This window comes from Cynocephalus volans, chromosome 1, assembly GCF_027409185.1.
Source record: "Cynocephalus volans isolate mCynVol1 chromosome 1, mCynVol1.pri, whole genome shotgun sequence".
NCBI classification, from domain to species: domain Eukaryota; kingdom Metazoa; phylum Chordata; class Mammalia; order Dermoptera; family Cynocephalidae; genus Cynocephalus; species Cynocephalus volans.
In genome coordinates, this window is record NC_084460.1 from 193500466 (window position 1) to 193518831 (window position 18366).

At 37.8% G+C, this 18366-nt stretch overlaps 1 protein-coding gene across 2 annotated transcripts in view; it reads right to left on the reverse strand.

Moving 5' to 3' along the window:
• CNTNAP5 (contactin associated protein family member 5) overlaps window positions 1–18366 on the reverse strand; it is a 761255-nt gene that overhangs the window by 557708 nt on the left and 185181 nt on the right. For both annotated transcript variants that reach the window (XM_063097434.1, XM_063097424.1), the window contains exon 3: window positions 13871–14064. In XM_063097434.1, coding sequence (XP_062953504.1) covers window positions 13871–14064 — 194 coding nt within the window. The remainder of the gene's footprint in view (window positions 1–13870; window positions 14065–18366) is intronic.

Sequence of the window (18366 nt, forward strand, 5' to 3'; positions counted from 1 at the left end):
ATGATTCTGAATGTGGTGTCTTAAAGACTTCCCAAATCTTTCTTGAGCCCTTACTCCCATTCCCTTCTAGGTCCAGAATCTCTTATCCCCTGGCCTCTCCTGGCTATCTTCTTCCTTTCTTTGGGATATATCTCCTGCATCCCAAATCTACTACTACTTGAGCCTTTGGGCAACAACATATTTGCTTGTACAGGAATCTCTGCTACAAAATATCTTTATTTAGAAGAAAGAAGTTAAGGAATCTATGTTTACAGTGAAAAAGTAATTACAAAAAAAAAAAAAAGCTTACCCTTTGGAAATAAGTATTTTGACTAACTCTTTTTGACTGACTACCCAGCCCATTCTGAAATGAACGTACAATAGCACTGCTATCACCTAGTGCTGCAAGAAGAGATGTTGATGGATGACTCCTGAGATTCTGGGCCTTCAGCAAGATGCCTGACATGGCATCCCATCCTCCACCAAGTCCCCAGCTTTTATTTTCCAGCTATGCTCAAATGATTCTCCTGGGAACCGACTTAAACAAAATGCCAATGGCTTAAAATCTGTTCACAGTTAAACTCCTTACCCTCTAGGTTTCCAGACCCACTTACATTTTCTGTCACTTTACTTAGTAACCCATGTCCACCTACAAAAATGGCAGATGCTTCACCCATCCCAGGAACACACTGAGCTCCTCTTGAGCCACATCACTCCAAAGGGGAAAACACTTAACTGTTCAGGTGCCACAGAGGCTTTACCCCTTTCTCCTACCAGCAGGCACTCGCATTCCATGGCCATTTAAATTTGCAAAGGCACTAGCCTAGGAAAATACACCAGGGAGCAAGAGCAGGGATATTTTGAAGGTACTTTAAGGGAAGAAAGGTGCCTTTGGGATTCTAATGACGTCATATTCAGCATTCAAATAAGGTTTCAACTATCTCTAATATGAGCCCTTCTTATATGTTCGGGACATCGGGATACATAGATCACCTCAGTGAATTCTTATATCACTGATGAAGGTTTTGTAAACATTTTACTTATGTGAACTCTAAGGCTTAGTGATCCAAAAAGCTGCTCAGGGTGACATGATTAATAAGTAGCAGGGATTCAAACTCAGATTTACCTAAATCCAAAGTTCATGCTCTGAATCCGTTCATAAAGGAGAGTTTTATTAAGTATACTTAAATTAAATGAGAAAAATGCAACATTATAATCCTGAGCCATGTTGAATAAAAAATCTTCCTTCTCCCATCATCTTCTTATCTAAATCCATAGAGTTCATTTACAGGTTACTGACAACACTGTATCTATTATTGCATAAACAAAAGTAGTTCTAACTGGAAAACAATTAATTCAGTGTCCACTACCAAGTACTCTGACAAGTAGTGTCCACCTCTTTCTAAAATGCATTATCTTCTTTGGCTTCTTCTTTGTTGTTTGTTTAAATAAGGAAACCACACAAGTCATTGAATAACAAAACAATACACTCAACAAATTCTTCATATGTCCTTTTATCAGGGGTCATACTGTTGAGAAAGAGCAAAATTTCATGATTGTCTCAAAGAATTGTGGTTGTTACTTTTTAAAGTAAAGCATCTGGCATATCTGTATTTGCAAGTAGGTAGTGGATTTATTTATTGTGAACGAGTCTTTTACAGCAGGAAGGACAAGGGCTTTTGGTTCAGATGTTCCCTTTCCAAATCTCAGCCTTGTACTTATCATGAAGCTGGGCTTGTAATTAACTCCAGGAACTCTATTGCCTCATCTTTCAGTAAGGATAACCTCTCCTTTGTAGGGCTGAGTTTGTAAGAGCATGCAGCACAAATGTGGCTCATGGTAGGCACTCGATATGTGTGCTAGTACCATTGTTTCTAAAGTACTTGAAAGATAGACTCAGGCCAAAAAAAAAAAAAAGAAAAAGAAAAGAAAAGAAAATACTAAACAAGCAGAAAAATGAAACAAAACCTCATCTGCAAACCCATCAGACAGTGCCTCTGATATATACGTAGACCAAATTCCACATATCCCTATTAACATACATTTCATGAGGACAGGAATTAATTCATGACCTTTTCTTGTCCCTTAATGACAAGGTTGATGTCACTTCTATTGCAAAATGTTAGAGCCCAGCTTGGTTGTTATATTCTTATATTGTCTGTGACAGTATTACTGGTCTCCAAATGCAGTCAATGTTCATAGGAGCAGGGGTAAGGCAGATATAAGTACTGTGTTGTCTCTCTTTGTTTTCTACACTCCAGTAAGACATTGGGAATTAGTAACAAAACCTTACAATATTTGGAAGAATTTTTATGTTACTATTATTGTGACATATAATTCCATCATCAAAATTTTAATAAATAAATAGAGCAACAATCTTCTAAATCTTCTAACAGCTATGAAAGTGGTTAAAAATAAATAAATAAATAAATAAATAAATTGAAAGAACGGACTTTATGGTAAAAGATAAATCAAGATGAAACGTGTTGAGATTTAAAGATATATATGTATATGCACACACATATATATGCACCACATATTTATTTAAATTGACTTAAATCTACAAATATAGATATGTATAATTTAAACTGATAATACCTATATACCTATAAATCTTTAAATACTAATATGTATAAACATATATGTGTATATACTTGTATATGTATATACTCATATATATGTGTACATCAAGAAAACATATCCACTCTAGCTTAAATACTAGGATCACTTTCTAAAAACATCAGAGTTTTAATTCGCATCTTTACATTTAAATAGCCCATTTGTAAGGTTTTACGTTTCCAGGAAAAAAAAAAAAAAAGTTTGCAAGATATTCTTATTGATTTTGCAAACTTAAACGCCTCAAATTTTTTTGTAACTATGCAGTTATTTTAAAAATCTCTCTACAATGTTAAAAAAAGAAAGATTTGCATTTTCTTAGATAATAATTCGGCCTTCCGTTACACAAAATTGACAAAGCCATTTATTGAGTTGTCATTTAATGTCATTCCTTAAATGACAAATCCATCTCAAAAAAAGAACTCCAACACATTATGTGGAATGGGGGAGGGGTGTATAATAATCAAATCATTAGCAAAAGATTAGAATCTCTGCCAAAGAAGGAGAAACAGGATCCGAGGGCTTCCTGAAGAGTTGCCTCTCCCCAGAGAGTCTCAGAAAGAAGCTGGCAGAGCAGCTGGTCGTCACCTACAAGTCACTGTAAGTGCACTTGCATATGCACACCTACGCCAGTAACGCAGCTCTCATATTTCTAGGTATGAGTGGTGTAGGGGCAGCCAGCTTGATAGCAGGGGGGTCACATGACTGGCCTCCGAGCAGATCTTGTCTGGCAAGCACAGGATCTTTCCTTAAATTACCTATTTATTACAGTGGCTTCAGATGTCTTTCCCAAGCTGTGGCTCAGTCTTTACCCCATACACACACACATACATTCTTAAATCCTCGTTTACTTACAGCACTCACATAGACAATGTCTGAAACTCAACATAACACCTCACAGGAATATGTGCTAGATGGGGAAGGCCTGGGGAAACCCAGGTATGGAAACACACGGCAGAAAGTGTCCACCCTTCAGAGGAACGTGGATGTGGATCAGAAGGCACTGCACACAGTCAGCTGGGTTGCTTACACACAGTGCTGACATGTTCATGTACCTGCTTGGTCTTTATCTCATGAGTTTTCTCTATTCTGTTTCATAGCCTATTAACAAAACTCTGGCCCTCAATTGTTGCAGTGTGTAATAAATGGGGACATATAAGAAAAAAATGTGGCCGAATCATTGCAAAAGCAAAATAAATAGCTTCTGGGGAAAAGTTTGTAGCACTCATTTGACTGACAGGTCAAAAACTGCACACTCTCACCCATACACCCATTTGTGCATATTCTTTCACTGTGTACCTGCTCAGGCATTTATCTTATCTATGATGAGAAATTTTCACATTCCAATCTTGACGCCTCCTTAATTCATTACATGCAGAATGTGCCTAACAGCTGCTTGATACCCTAAATTACAATCAGATAAGACAGGATGCTACAGGTCCATGATTCTTCAGGACAAATTTTTGCAAGTACATCTCCCTTGGTACACACAAAAACACCTATGATGCTCAAGTCAAAATAACTCCAGCCCAATTTTTATGTCTCCCTCTCTGTAATTCCAATAACTTGGGGAAAAAAATAACTTCCCTTTTTCTATAGATTTGTGAATTAATTTCTGAAAAATTCTTGAGTCACTAAATTAAATAACTATTTTCAAGGCAAGTCCAGTTTACAGAGAAATTTAGTGGAATCATTCAACTCCTCTCTCTAATTCAGAAAGCTGCCAGGACAACAGTGCTGCCCTTTGGTTACAAGGCACAGGGAAACATACTCTCCCACATACACAATTGCAATTGGTCAGACACATAAAACACAAGATCAACTACTGTTCACAGTCCTATTTTGCCAGAGGTCTCTACTTTCATTAGCATCACATGATCATTGACTATACATTAGTTATCTTTGTTTGCAATTAACATTAAGGCCAGCAAAACTGGAAGCTATACTGTACTTAACAGTAATAGAAACTTGTGGTTACTATATTATGCTTTTCTTCTTAATGTCAATTGTTATTGTAATAATAAACTCAATGAAGCCTGCTTTCCTTTGAACTTTATATTTGTTTTTAATTCTTGAGAGCCTCTGCCTCCGTAAGGTCCTGCCAGGCCTGGAATCTTCCCATGTGGTTAAAACCAAGTAGATACCCGAGGCATCAAACAATGGCTCAGAGTCCTTTTGGGGGGAGGGCATTAATAACTCCCCTTCTAGTTCTTCTGTCTGCCACCAAGACTCTGGGCTTATTATCTTTAATGAGGCTGCTTAGGTAACTATCTTTGCCTATAATCACAAAGAGAACTTACATTTTACACTAGACATTTAGTTTATTTTAAAAAAGAAAGAGGCTGACTTATTAAACTTGCTTTCCCTTTTGTATACAAAGCTCATTGTATACTATTGAATAAACTAATTATCCTGATTTGAGCATTACATATTGCACACAGGTATTGAGATGCAACTCTGTACCCCACAGAAATGTACAATCAATTATGTTTCAATTAAAACAAAGAAAATATAAGAAAAGGAAACTCTGAAAGCCAGTGTCCTCTGGGTATCTTCACCATGTATATAACATGTACCTGCCTTTAATAGTTACCATGCCCCTTATGTTTTAAAAACTGTGTAAAGTTCCTTAAATTTACATTAATTTACATTAATGCATTTAAAGTTTGCACAATGGTTCTCAGAGTGAGGTCCCTAATCAACAGCAAGAGCATCACCTGGAATTTTGTTATAAATGCAAATTTTGAACTTCACCCCAGACCTACTGGGTCAAACATTCTGCAGGTGGGGCCCAGCAAGCTGTGTGGACAAAATGTCCCTGTGGGACATTTTGATGCATGCTCATTTTTGAGCGTCTCTACTTCACAGATCTCATGAGGTAAGTACCCTCATTATACCCACTTTACAAAGGAGAAAACTAAGCCTCCTAGGGTTTTAGTCATCTGTCGTAGTCACAGAATCTCTGTCAGACTTCAAAGCTGAGACAATCTATGTAAGAAAATAACAGCAACAAGAAAGAAATATAAACAAACAAAAAATGTGCACATGGTAGTTAAAAAATAAATGAATAAAGAGTAATTACAAAGATCTCTTCCTCTTAGTCATTATACCTAGCTAACATAATTCCTTATATTTATATTTTAAAAGCCTGATGCTTTGCTACATGCTAAAGCTGAGATATTAACTCTGATTTTTCCTAATCTAAGGTAGGTGTCCCCAAAACCTAACAAGTTTATACATATTGAAAAAACAATTAGAAGTTGAGTTTCTTGTGAATCACTAAGTACCTTAACAATAAGATTAATTTAATAGCAGTGGATTTAGGAGAATTAATTGTAAGCAGATCATCCTCTTTACTTTGATATCAACTGTTGGATCCTATCCCACTACAGATACAACCAGTTTGTAGGGGACTGCAAACATCTGCTCTCCCCTGCAAAGTGTCCATATGAATATTAACGCCGAAGACTACATATTGACTCCCTGTCTCTGTGATGTGTTTAAATGCCACATGTGTAAATGAGCAAGAGCATTTACTCCTTAAAGAGGCAAGACCCCATGTTGGGAGGTTCTCTGTAACATCTCAGCAAATTCTAGCGTTAAGGATGGAAAACAGATGGGTATCAGTGAGGAACTTCCAAGGGCTAAAATGAGGAGCCAAAGGGCTGGGAGAAGCCTGCTGATGAAGGGGGAAAGACCAGCTGTTGCTTTCACAATGCTGATTGGCCAGTTGTTTCCTCCCCACTTTGCTGCAGAGCTTCATCCAACAATGAGAGCATCTAAGGTCAGCGAAAGAGCTTAGGACAGAACCACCGGGATGACTCAAGGAGAATACTGAACTTTGAGAGCCTTTACTAGTCTGTTCTCAGCTGGATCCATAGCAAAACCCCAGGTTTATCTCCTTGTATTTCCCACTGTATTTCCACACGCAAGGCGGCCCATAAACTAAGGAATATGAGCAAGGAAGGGTGGAGGAATGGGTGCAATGGGCCAGGGGTGGGGAGAAAAATCTACTACGGAGAGGTTAAGTGACATTTTCAAGGTCATATGAGCAATCGGTTGTCAACCGGAATCTGACCCTCATCTGAGCCTCCACATTTCCCTCTGCCCCTTGTTTCTGTTGGTCTGTTACATGGTGATAAATTGCTTTTGCATTGGTGGTCTCCATTCAATCAGCAGCAAGATTCTGGGCATGCTAAGTTCCTAACTGAATTTTAACTAATAGCCAACTATATTAATATCTATATTAAAAGTTTGTAAGTATATGTGTGTGACAGCACAGTAGAGAGAACTATTAACAAAATCCTAGCAAATATATTTGATAGCATATATGTGGTACTTATTATTTAATCAAAACAGTGTTAAAACGAAAAAGTGTTAACAAACATTATTTGTTAAAATGTCTAACATTTAATGGCATACTTGCTTTGGTCTATAGCTAAAGAAGATATGGAGTGCTAGTAGTCTACAATTTCTACCTAATCTCTCTCTTCAGATTTATCTTGTATCACTGACCAGGGATATTTTTTATCTAAATTTATTAATTATTTTTGCCCCAAATACAACTTATACATATTCTTTTAAAATTTTGCTTCATACAATTTCTCCTGCTGTGAATGTTCCTCCCTTCTCTTCTTACCTTCTCACATTTACTGAGTTTTTTGTAGTCATGCAGCATTTTTGTATTTGCTAAGAAGCCAAATTAACTTAAACATGATCCCCTCCGGTTTGACTCATCTAAGTCCCTCCCACTCACATACTGCCAGACACGCCCTCTCTGACAGCTTTGTGCATGTGAACTGCCCTGTGTGCTGTTCACACACACATAGGCTGTGTGCAGTGCTATTTATTTGTCTCCTTAAAGGTTCTGCACACCCAGAGAAGGGAGAGATCACATCTTAAGCCCCTCTGTATGCTTAGCATCTAGCACAGTGCTTGGTGTATAATGAGAGCTTAAAAGATATATGTTGATGGTAATGAGATTTTCATGCACAAATTGTTCTCTAAAATTGGTTGGCTTAAAATACTATATCAAACAGTGATCAATACTCAGGATATTCTAGGCCAAATTGGCAGAATAAATCTGTTTAAATCATGAAGATGGGAGAGCATCTTCCAGAGAATTTGGAGGTCACTCAAGGATGAAATTGGGGAACTGATGACCAAAATGTATAATTCCTTGTTTCAATTGACCTCTGTGTGAGAAAAATGCTGGGTAACAGGTGCAAGTCCTTCATGCTAAGACAGACCCGGGAGAGCTACAGGAAATCATAGACCATCATATTGAAAAGGCCAAATGATTATATAAGACTAGATGGCGTATGTGTCATGGGGAGATGAAACATGATTTTTGAAAGAGAAAAAATCATGAACTAAAAAATTATAAACTGAACATTAGTAAAATAAAGAATATTCAGAGGGGAGTGATAGACTAGTGAGGGGGCTTAAAATCAGCCAGGTGAAGAGCAGCTGAGTATGCAGGGACAATGGACTAAAGTGAAGCAGTCTACTGGCAGTATGGACACTGTGGAAGTGAAGGAAAGAAGTCAAGGAAGGAAAGAAGTGTAGCTGTTCTTAAAAGAGTCAAAAGACCATTCTGCAGTAGAGAAGGTAGACATCTTTAGGTCCACACCTCTAAATGCAAAACCACTAGCAGGAAAAGTCTTAAACTAATTGACTAGGATCAAATGTGTTAGGAATACCTTCTAGGAAGCTCCATGCTCACCAAGTCTTCCCATGAGGTTCACCATGCTGGTTTAGTCCAAATGGGATGTTAATTTCCATTTGGTTTGGCTTAGCAGGTTACCTCCCCACCTGAGAAAGATGTGTTCTGAATGCCAGCCCAAGTTGTACTAGCCCTTTATCTGCACATTGGTTCTCAATTCTCATCTCATCAGCACTATTCTTATGTAATGATTTAGGTGCATTGGCTTTATGGACAGGTAGAGCTGGGTTTGTAAGTGGGCCCCATCGCTTTACTACTTATGTGATGCAGGCCAGTTTCCCCGACTTTTTAAATCTCAATTTCTTCTTGTTTAAAATGGAAATAACTCATTAGGATAAGTTAGAAGGTAAAATTAAGTACTGTCTTTCATAACTTTAGCAGAGTGCCTACTCATATTGCATGCCAAATGAAGAGGAGCTGCTGCATTGCATTGGGTATCCTGGGATATTGATACAAGCAGCAATGAAAAAAATTCATTACAATCTTTTGGATATTGTACTCTGAACTGCTATCACTTTTTTTTAATAGACGCTAGCTTTGCATAGTTTCTTGGTTTAGGCACAACCCACCTCTCTAAACTTCTTTTCCTTTTCTAATGGCTCATATTACTATGGCCTTAGCCTCTCACAAATCTGCTCATGTGATCACATAAGGAATGATTGAAACTGTACCATCTTGGAATATATGGTCAAGTAGAGGCTGATTGTAAAGGACTAATTAAATGGAGACTTGGAAGATGTGAGTCAGCATGTAGGTAAAGCAGAACCAGCTAATGTCTTCATATGGAGGCATTCACCAGCAGCAATTGTTTATCTAGAACCAGCACCCAAGAGGGGCCCATTAGATTATATTTGCAAAAGATGAGTAAAATAAGTAATCCTACAAAGATGGACCTAACCTTATCATTGATAATATAGGGATTGTATTTAGAGAAGACAAATGCTTGGGAGAAAAATAAATTAAATAATCCAGGATTCTCACAGATTGCTTTTGGTTCTTGTTTTGTGTTATTTTCGCAAATAAAATGCAAAAATTATCAAATTTTTTAGGTGGCAGTAAAGTCTCTAAGTAGGAATGAGTTGGAGTTGCATTACAGAAGGAGTTTGTACGTGTTTTTTCATAAATGTGTAAAAGTGCAGAGGAAAGTCACATATTTTATTCAATATGCTTCAGTAAAGACCTGAAAACCAAATGTGATTGACAGAGGGATCTGTACATCAAATGTAAAATAACTTAGGGGACTTAGGGAAGACCCTTCCTTGGTGTCTGTACACTGTGGGTTTCTTGTGGTTAAGTTCCTGTATATAAAAGGAAAGAGAACTGTGATATATATCACCTTTCAAGTCCAAGAAACATGGTGAAGTGTGATGGTGTTTTGGGGGCTCTGACAGTGGAAATTAACTTTGAGATAAATAAAGCACACTTTTAACACCCAATAGTAGAGCCTACTCTATGGGATGAAAATCCGTGTAGCTGTTTCTTGCCCAGTCATAATAAAAACTTATTAAGTACCCACGAGTTCACTGAACAGAAACATCAGTACAATATGTTGTTGAGCCAAAATAGCTACAAAATGATAAGCACCATTAGGGAACATTTTGGAAATAAGACACATAATATTTTTGGATCCTTATATAAAGATTTTGTGTCCAGATTTAATATACTCAGCATAGTTAATTTGTCCAGAAAGGTGAAGGGAAGAGAAAAAAAGCTCAAAAGAAAGACAACTAAAATTGTCCCTGAAATTTCATAGCATATTGAAAAGATGGAGTAACTTCAGTCTGGTATGAGAAGATGAAAAGGATCCCGGCTCACTTACATAAAATCATAAGAAATGTGGATGACTTAAAAATAAGACATGTATGAAAACGCGAACACATGTGGCTGACATTTAAGAGTAATAAATATCAGAAAATAAAGGAAAGTGGCAATGCACATAGAAGGGAACACATTTTCAGACACCTGCACTTTGTATGTAGGATATGTAGATACATTCTTGAAGGATTTGTATACTCACTCACATATAGAGAACTCAGGATTGAAAGGTTATTCATGGATATAACAGGGACAGTAAGTGTCTCTTCTGGCATATCTTCCAAAATGACCGGTAATAGGTTCTGGGTGGATTTCATTAAGAGGTTCCATTGTTCCAAATAAGTTCATTCACTCTACCAAGCATTGGCTATTATTGCTGCTCAGAGCTAGGTCTTAATATTTGTACTGTTTTTGCAAGTCTACACAATAATCAGGAACAGATTTTGGATCTGCTAAAATTCTAAAAAGTGTTGCTAAGTTTGTCCCTGAGACACCTTCATGCCCGATTATTTAGTGAAGCAGGAGACTCTGGCTTGTTCATAAATCATGATGCATCGCTAAGCAGCTGCCTGTTGACCTCATTCATGAACATTCTATTCAGTGCCAGATCAGGGACTCTCCAAATTGGATTTTTAGGTCATGAAGATTTGCTCCTGCACACTGGAAAGGTGTGCAGAATTCTTGTTCTAAAGTGAACTTTGAGAAATAAAATAAATTTCTTGAGTGCAGGTAAATTGATGTCACATCCACGGCATGTGGTATGTTTGTATTGTTTGGTAAAGCAATTTAAGAAAGCATTACAAACTCCATATCTTCTGAAAATTGAGGACCTGCAAAAGACCATGTGAGAATCCACCTTCATGAGATTCTCTACCAACCTTAAATCAATATTTGATATTGATGTTTTTAGGTACTGACTTTTTAAAAAAAGTTAAACAGAACAATTTAGAAGGTTTACAAAAACCTTTTGTTTGGCTATTACTCTAATCTTGTTTATAGGGCTCATCACTGGTGAATACATAGTCTTACTTCTAATTTGAAATTAAAAATAAAAAGTAAAAAGAAAACCTCTCAAGGTAATCTATTTTATCTAAGACCATAAGCTGATAGAAGTTCTAATAAATATTAGCCACAAGGCAGATTTTACATATTTCTGTGAAGTGTCTGTAAAATGCCCTAAGTCTTAGTTTCAGAAAGTTTGAGCACTATTTACATATATAAATACAGTTAGATATTATTGGTTCTTTCTTACTTTTATATTTAGAAACATTAATTAAATAATAGAGTTCAATATTATTCTTACAGAGTAGTCCTGCCAAATTAAGGCATGAAAAGTCAATCAATTTTCACCAGTTTCTGGTTGTATGAGCTTGGGTCTGTCTCTGTGAGTCTCAAGCCTCTTGTTTACAAAGATGTTAACATTGAATCACCAGACTTTATAGAGTAACACATACAAACATATATATAATTGCATTTGCTTACAGATGTGGTATGTGATAGGAGTTCAGTAGACGTTAGTTTCCACAATATTAATACAAGTGGACAGCCATTTTTATAGATCTGAGCCTAATTATTGTGCATGACTTATCATAGTGTCCCTGCCAAAGGTGACTGCTTTTTACTCTTTAAACTGAAACTTGTAATGTTCCTGGATCAAATGATTTCTGAGAGGCTGATCCTAAAATTGCCTCTCTCCCAAGTGTCCTGAGGTATTGTAAGCATCTTTGTGGAAGCTGCAGCTGGAATTTACTGCCTGGATGCACACAGTGGTCCCTTGCCTTTCCTTCTTTGCCAGCCCAGCATCTTTAATCTGCCTAGCAATGTCAAGGGTGTGAGGTAGGGAATGAGGGTAGTCTCCTCCTCCCACCCCCCAATTCTGGCAGTCCTAGTAATTCTGCAGTTCTTTCAATAACCATCCAAAAATTAGTCCCTGCATGTGTCCAATATTATTAGGTACAGGGGCTTCATGGACATATGAGAGAGGCTCCTGCCTTTAAAGAGCTTGGCATTGTTTGGAAACACAGATAAACCAACAAGGGCAAAGAAGTAGGAGGCCTTGTGCCAACTGTTCACAGCCCAGAGAAATTGTCACCTCTTGAAATACATCTGGATCCAGAGAATACACTAAAAGCAGACCATTTGGTCCTGAAGAAAATGAAACTTGGGCTTAAAAAAAAAAAAAAATTAGACAAAGTAATTCAAAACTGCAACTCAATCTGAAAAACAGCCAATTCTGATTGAAAATGCCAAAGAAAACAAATAATCCCACATCTATTTGTCCCTCTAAAGTCAACATAAAACCTTAAAATTGTTCCTCAGAATGGAAGGTGTGCTTATTTCTCATTTCAGACTAAAAACCAAACCAGAGCAAAACCTGAAAAAATGTACAGGGGCTTCAAAATTGAGAAAAGAGTAGAACAGTCCACAAAAGACAATTTTTAAAATGAAGAAAATGCATGCCCTCTGAATAGTACAACCTAATATTGCAAGTGACCCAGAGAAAAGATGACAATAATATTCTCAAAAGTCTGTCTGTCATGACTAATCTTAACCTTCTGTTTACTACTATTTTCAGTTAGAAACACAGGTGAGGGGTAGGCGGTTAATTAATAACAGTAAATCTAAAATAGATTTTTAAGGCAGTGAGGCCAACACAAATATATGCATGTGCAAACAACAGCAATTTACAACTTTAATTGTCATTAATTAAAGAGGGGAGACAACTAGGGAGATTCTGAGAAGAAAAGAGTATGCTATCAATTGCCAAATCTTCACCTTTTGTGCACGTTTAGAAAAAAAAAAATAGTGATTTTTTTCCCCCTAAACTAAAAGTAACATAAACTAACACATTATTTTATTTGTTGCATGAGTTTCTGAAGCTACCTCCAGGTGACTTTTGCTATCTGCCTCTCCTCCTTTCTTTCCTCACGTAATAACCTGCTGACAATTTTTACCTACACAGTGAGGTCAAGAGTGTGGGGTGGAAGATGGGGAAGGAAAGTTCTAGTTCATAACTGGGAGCAAACTGTCCTTCACTCCCAAGCTGAAGATTGTATATTGTCCTTCACGCCCAATCTGTATTTATAAACACAGAATAATTCTAAATTTTGCATTTATTTTGTATTTTTAAACTTTTTAATTGTTTTCAAATCTTGGAAGATTGTTTATAATGACAGAATAATTCTAAATCTTATATTCGTTTTGCATTTTTATCCCTTTCAATTGTTTTCAAATCTTAGGTAGTTCAGCACAGTGGCTTTGAAGTCAGACCTGACTGCAGATTCCTATGCTAAAATTCACAAATTGGGCAACTCTGATCAAGTTACGTATGTAACTCAGTTATTGGGTTAGAACAAGGTATGTGAAGTATTGACACATAATAAACAAACAAATTAATAAATAGATAATATATCAAGGCAATCTCATTAACAATCATATTTTGGTGGTGGAATTCTCTGTTATTTATAGATGAGGGAACTGAGGTTCAGTCAGAGAATTACTCTAGTTGCCAGGAAAGGGTGAAAACACTAAACTCTTTACAACAGACATCCTGATTTCCCTAGGAACTGAAGCCATGCTGGAGATAGGACTTATACATAGTCTAATTATTTCTGAATGGGCTGTCAACAGTTATGAAGCTAGCAACAATCTGGATTTAGGAAAATGACAGAAACGTTCACTGGTTACCATTAGCACATCTCAGTTTTATTCATCAGAAGAGAAAAGATGTCCTACCCAGATGCTGTCTTCTTGCTTGTACTGTTTCCAGTTGCGTCCTGTGTCACTGAACATCAGGCTATAACTTGTAACCCAGTCAGAGCTTCCGTATCTTCCCTGCGTGGCCACTGCTGTAATCTCCACCCTGTTTCCCAGGTCCATCTGGAGCCACTGTTGAGCATTGGAATCTGCTGGGGACCAACCGCCAGTTCCTGGAACAGGACCAGGGAGAAAGAGTTGTAGTAATGTCTCCCATAGCTACAACTTTCAGCTGTCAAAGAGAAATGAAACAGTCTTCAACTAAGATGCCTTTCTCCCAAATATTCCCTGCCTTTCCTTGTCTCTGTACTTAACCTCCTGGTACTTTGTTGACCCAATTTCCATCCTCCACCTCCATCAAATTCCCTCTCATTGTTCAAGACTCATTTCAAATGCTATATACTCAAAGCTTCTTTCTTTCTTTTCTCATTGTTGGGAAAATAGAATAGTTTGGTCAGGGCCCACTTCTCAGGTCCAGTTGGGTATGATTTTAGCACATCCCTTGTAAGCAAATTGTGCGTGTGTGTGGAGTTAGTGCACATGTGCGCCAAGGTATCTTTTTAGTTTTGTTGCTATTCTTGTGTTCTTCAGAGAGAGAGAGAGAGAGAGAGAGAGAGAAGTTTTAGTGATGCAGACGGGTGGGCATCTGCCTCGGGTGTTTGCCCCGTGCAGCCAGCTTTCCAATCTGCAGCTTCCAAGGATCTTTTGGCCAGTTTCCTAGCTCATAGACCTGCGTGAAGGGGTCTGGGGACCCAGCCTGGCGTGTGTGGGGTCTGGTGACCCAGCCTGGCATATGAAGCATTTGTGACCCAGTCTGTAAATGGGCTTGAGGGCTCTGGGAGCTCCAGACCCAGCCCTAGTGCAACAATCGGCCCAGTTGGTGCAGGATTACCAGCAGGTAAAAGAGCCCAACAACTGGCATGGTTGCCTAGCTTTACATTTGGAGTCACGAACAGGATTGAGTGCTACAATTGGAGATGTTGACAGAACATCAGCCTTAGCCTTGGCTCCACACTCATCATCATGACTTTCATCTCATGAATTGCTAGTGGATTTATTTTGTTTATCCCTTTCTTACAACTTTAGCCTTTGGTTGTAGATATACATGAACTAGTCTTGTTTCTACTCTCCCCTACTGATCTCTATCTTTCTTCCTTTCCTTCCTTCTTTTATCTCTTCTTTCATTTCCTCCCCTCTTTTCCTTGCTCCTTCTCTCTCTCCAAATAGGTGCTAACAACCTACCATGGGTCAGATATTTTTCTATGGATACAAAGATGAAAAAACGCTGACTATGCCCTTGACGTATATCATTCATTCACTCAACAAATGTTCACTGAGCACTAGGAGCATGCTGGGTGCTAAACAGAGAGAGAGGTGAACAAAAAATTGTAATGTGATGTGGAAGAAACCTCACAAGAAGTCAACACAGGTGATGATAAGAGCACAAAGGACAGAATGCCTCAGGAGGTGACCAGAAAGGCCTACTGAAAATAGTGATGGTACAGCTGAAATCACAGGCAAGTGTAGCCACATCTCAGGAAGAAAAAGGGAAAGTTGGTTAGAAATCAACCAGGACAGAGGAAAAGCACGTGCACAATCTCAGAGACATGAGACAGGCTGACACATTCTTGCAGCCACATATGGCTGAGTGTTCTTGACACACAGGAGCATTCTAAGATGTAAAAAAAAAAAGGCTTTTGGGCCTGGAATTTATTATTTGTCACACTTGACCTTTACAGAACATCAATATTGGCTTTCGCTTAGTTGGAAGTTTTTTGGCCTAAATTTTCTGTTTTCATTTCACACAGGAATAAAGAATACTCACTTCCGCTGACCCTGGAGTTCACAAAACTTCTGAGACCTGAGTGGGAGCTATCACAGACCATCTTATACCGTGGTAGGGATGGCATGAAAGCAAGGCCTTCAGTAACCACCGTCTCAGGGCATCAAGTTGGGGAATTAATTGAATTTTTAATTTAGACCAGTTAACCAATAAATTTTTTCCATACAGCCTATGTCATTGAAAATCATTTTTTAGAGTTTACTATTAACATATTCATTCTTACAAATCATGATATTTCTTTATGCCCTTTGTCTGACCTGTCACTTCCCAAACCTCCTCCCACCTCCCCCCATCTCTAGTATCCTTAGGTTTGTTCTCTCCTTCTGAAGTTTCGATGTATTGTTGTGGTCTTTTCTTTCTTCCCTTCGTTCCTTCCTTCTTCCCTCTTTCCATCCCTCCCTCCATCCCTCTCTCCCTTCCTTCCTTCCTTCCTAACAGCCAATTATGAGTAAGAACATCTACTTTTCCACATTCTTGGGTGTAGTCAGTTAGATCTTTCCTTGGGAACTGAGAGATTTTCAGAGCCCTGGCCCTCACTGCAGAGTCTCTCATCCTACTGTACAGGAGATAGAAGAAATAAGGTGGATGTTATTCTGGCCATAATTCACATTCTGCTAGTTGTTGTTGACTTTATCCCAGTAAAGAGATAGTCCTTAGTAGCTTTTTTTTTTTTTTCTTATTCATACTCCCTGAAAGCATTCAAATGCAGAAAAGGTCCCTACTGTGGAATTCGTCTTATTAAATGTTTTGCAAGATGCAAATACAGAGGCATATATCATTAATATCCATTCTCTCTTTCTTCTGTAGTAAAAGGATTACAGTGAGTGCATTGCTTAATGGCATTTTTCAGCTTTCTAGATTTTATAGTTATGTTGCTAAGTTCTTTCCAATATAATATGAGTGAAAATGTGCCATTTCCAGGCCAGTGTGCTTCTTCTCCACTGATACATGCAGTTGGAAACAAGACCTTGGATGATGGCAGATACACAGCATGAAACAATTCTGGATCCCTGCATTACCACATGGAGGAAAGTACCTGCCTACTTGAACACCTGCACTAACCTATAATATGAATGAGAACTAAATACCTTTTGTGATTTAGCCATTGCATATTGGAGTCTATTTGATAATGTAGTTTAGTCTACTTTAATATGCGTAGAATATCCTGTGAAGTAAATACTTTTATCCCCATTATATAATTAAGAAAACCGAGATCCAGCAAGTTTAAAGCAAGTGGCACCTAGAATTCAAACATAATGAGAGTAAACCCAACTATTTGAGATTACTCCTTAAAAAAAATGTTTATAAAAACCAGAAAATCAGTAAGTCAGTCAGTCACCGGCAGAAGGATTTAATTGGGGATTATGAGATGCCAGATTCAGAAGTACTTTTTTTTTTTTTAAGATAATTTATTATACATACACATGGGTTACAATGTTCATTTTCAGTAATTGCCAACTCTATCTTCCACAATGTGTTACACTCTCCATCTCACCCTTCTTCATACAGTTCTCTAAACTGGCAGGGAGGCTTATGAAGGGGAAGACCATACATTTCCAAGAAATTCAAGATTATTCTGAACTTCCTCTTCATTTCCACCCAATTTCTCCTGCTGTCCATTTCATGGACTTTTGACATGGCCAGCACCATTGTGCACACAATAAGCACAAAATAGCCACTGGCCTTGTCTTCCACTCCAGCACCAAGCCCCTCCCCACTTCCCTTTACGAGAAGCCTTGTGACTTAAACAGAAACTCTTTTGCTTCCTCAAGGGTGCAGTTCTCCATCCTGATCACAGTTTCCACATTAGCACGATGCCCCTCCTTGATTGTATCAGCCAGCCCTTGGTGCCCTATATACGCTTTCCTACCCCCACACCTGGGGCTGCCTTCCACTTTGAGTGCAGCCCAGCAGATTCTTTTACTTTAATAAAGCTTGATTGGTACCCAGTATCTTGGCTCACTTTCTTTCAATGGGGCTCCCTTCTTCTTAAGTGAAAAAAAAAAAAGCAAAGTTTTTAAAACTGTGCAATTCAAACAATGTGAAACATGATAGCAAAGAAATGTATACAGTGATTTCTTCTGAGTGATGAAAGTATGAGTGATTTTATATTTTTATGCTTTTTGCATGTATCATTATTTCTATTAGCAGCATGTCTTTCTCTTATAAACTAAGAATCCTATTAGTCATACATGATTTATCTCATAAAGAATATACACAGCAATTTGAAAGCTGGTGGTATAATATAGGACTTTATGCATGACCATCACTGTTTTTGAAATGAAAATCTTAAAGTCTTAACCATTTCTCTTTCATCATCCATAGTCCACAACTAGACTTCCTAGTTATGCTTAAGCATTATTTTTTTATTTGTTCAAAATAGCATATCATAAGAGTTTATGTTAATAATGAAATTAAAAGGACAGGGAACTTTATCTTGCAAAGAACAAAATCACAATAGACTGACCCAAAACCAAACCAAATCAAACCAAATCAAAACAAAAAACGGAGATTTAGTGCCAAAAATATTTTTTCATATTTTTCTAAAGAAAATCACATTACCCTTTTGCCCACAGTAAAAACCTTCTTTTACCCCCCTTGAAATGAATCAGAATGGAATAGTTGCTGTTAG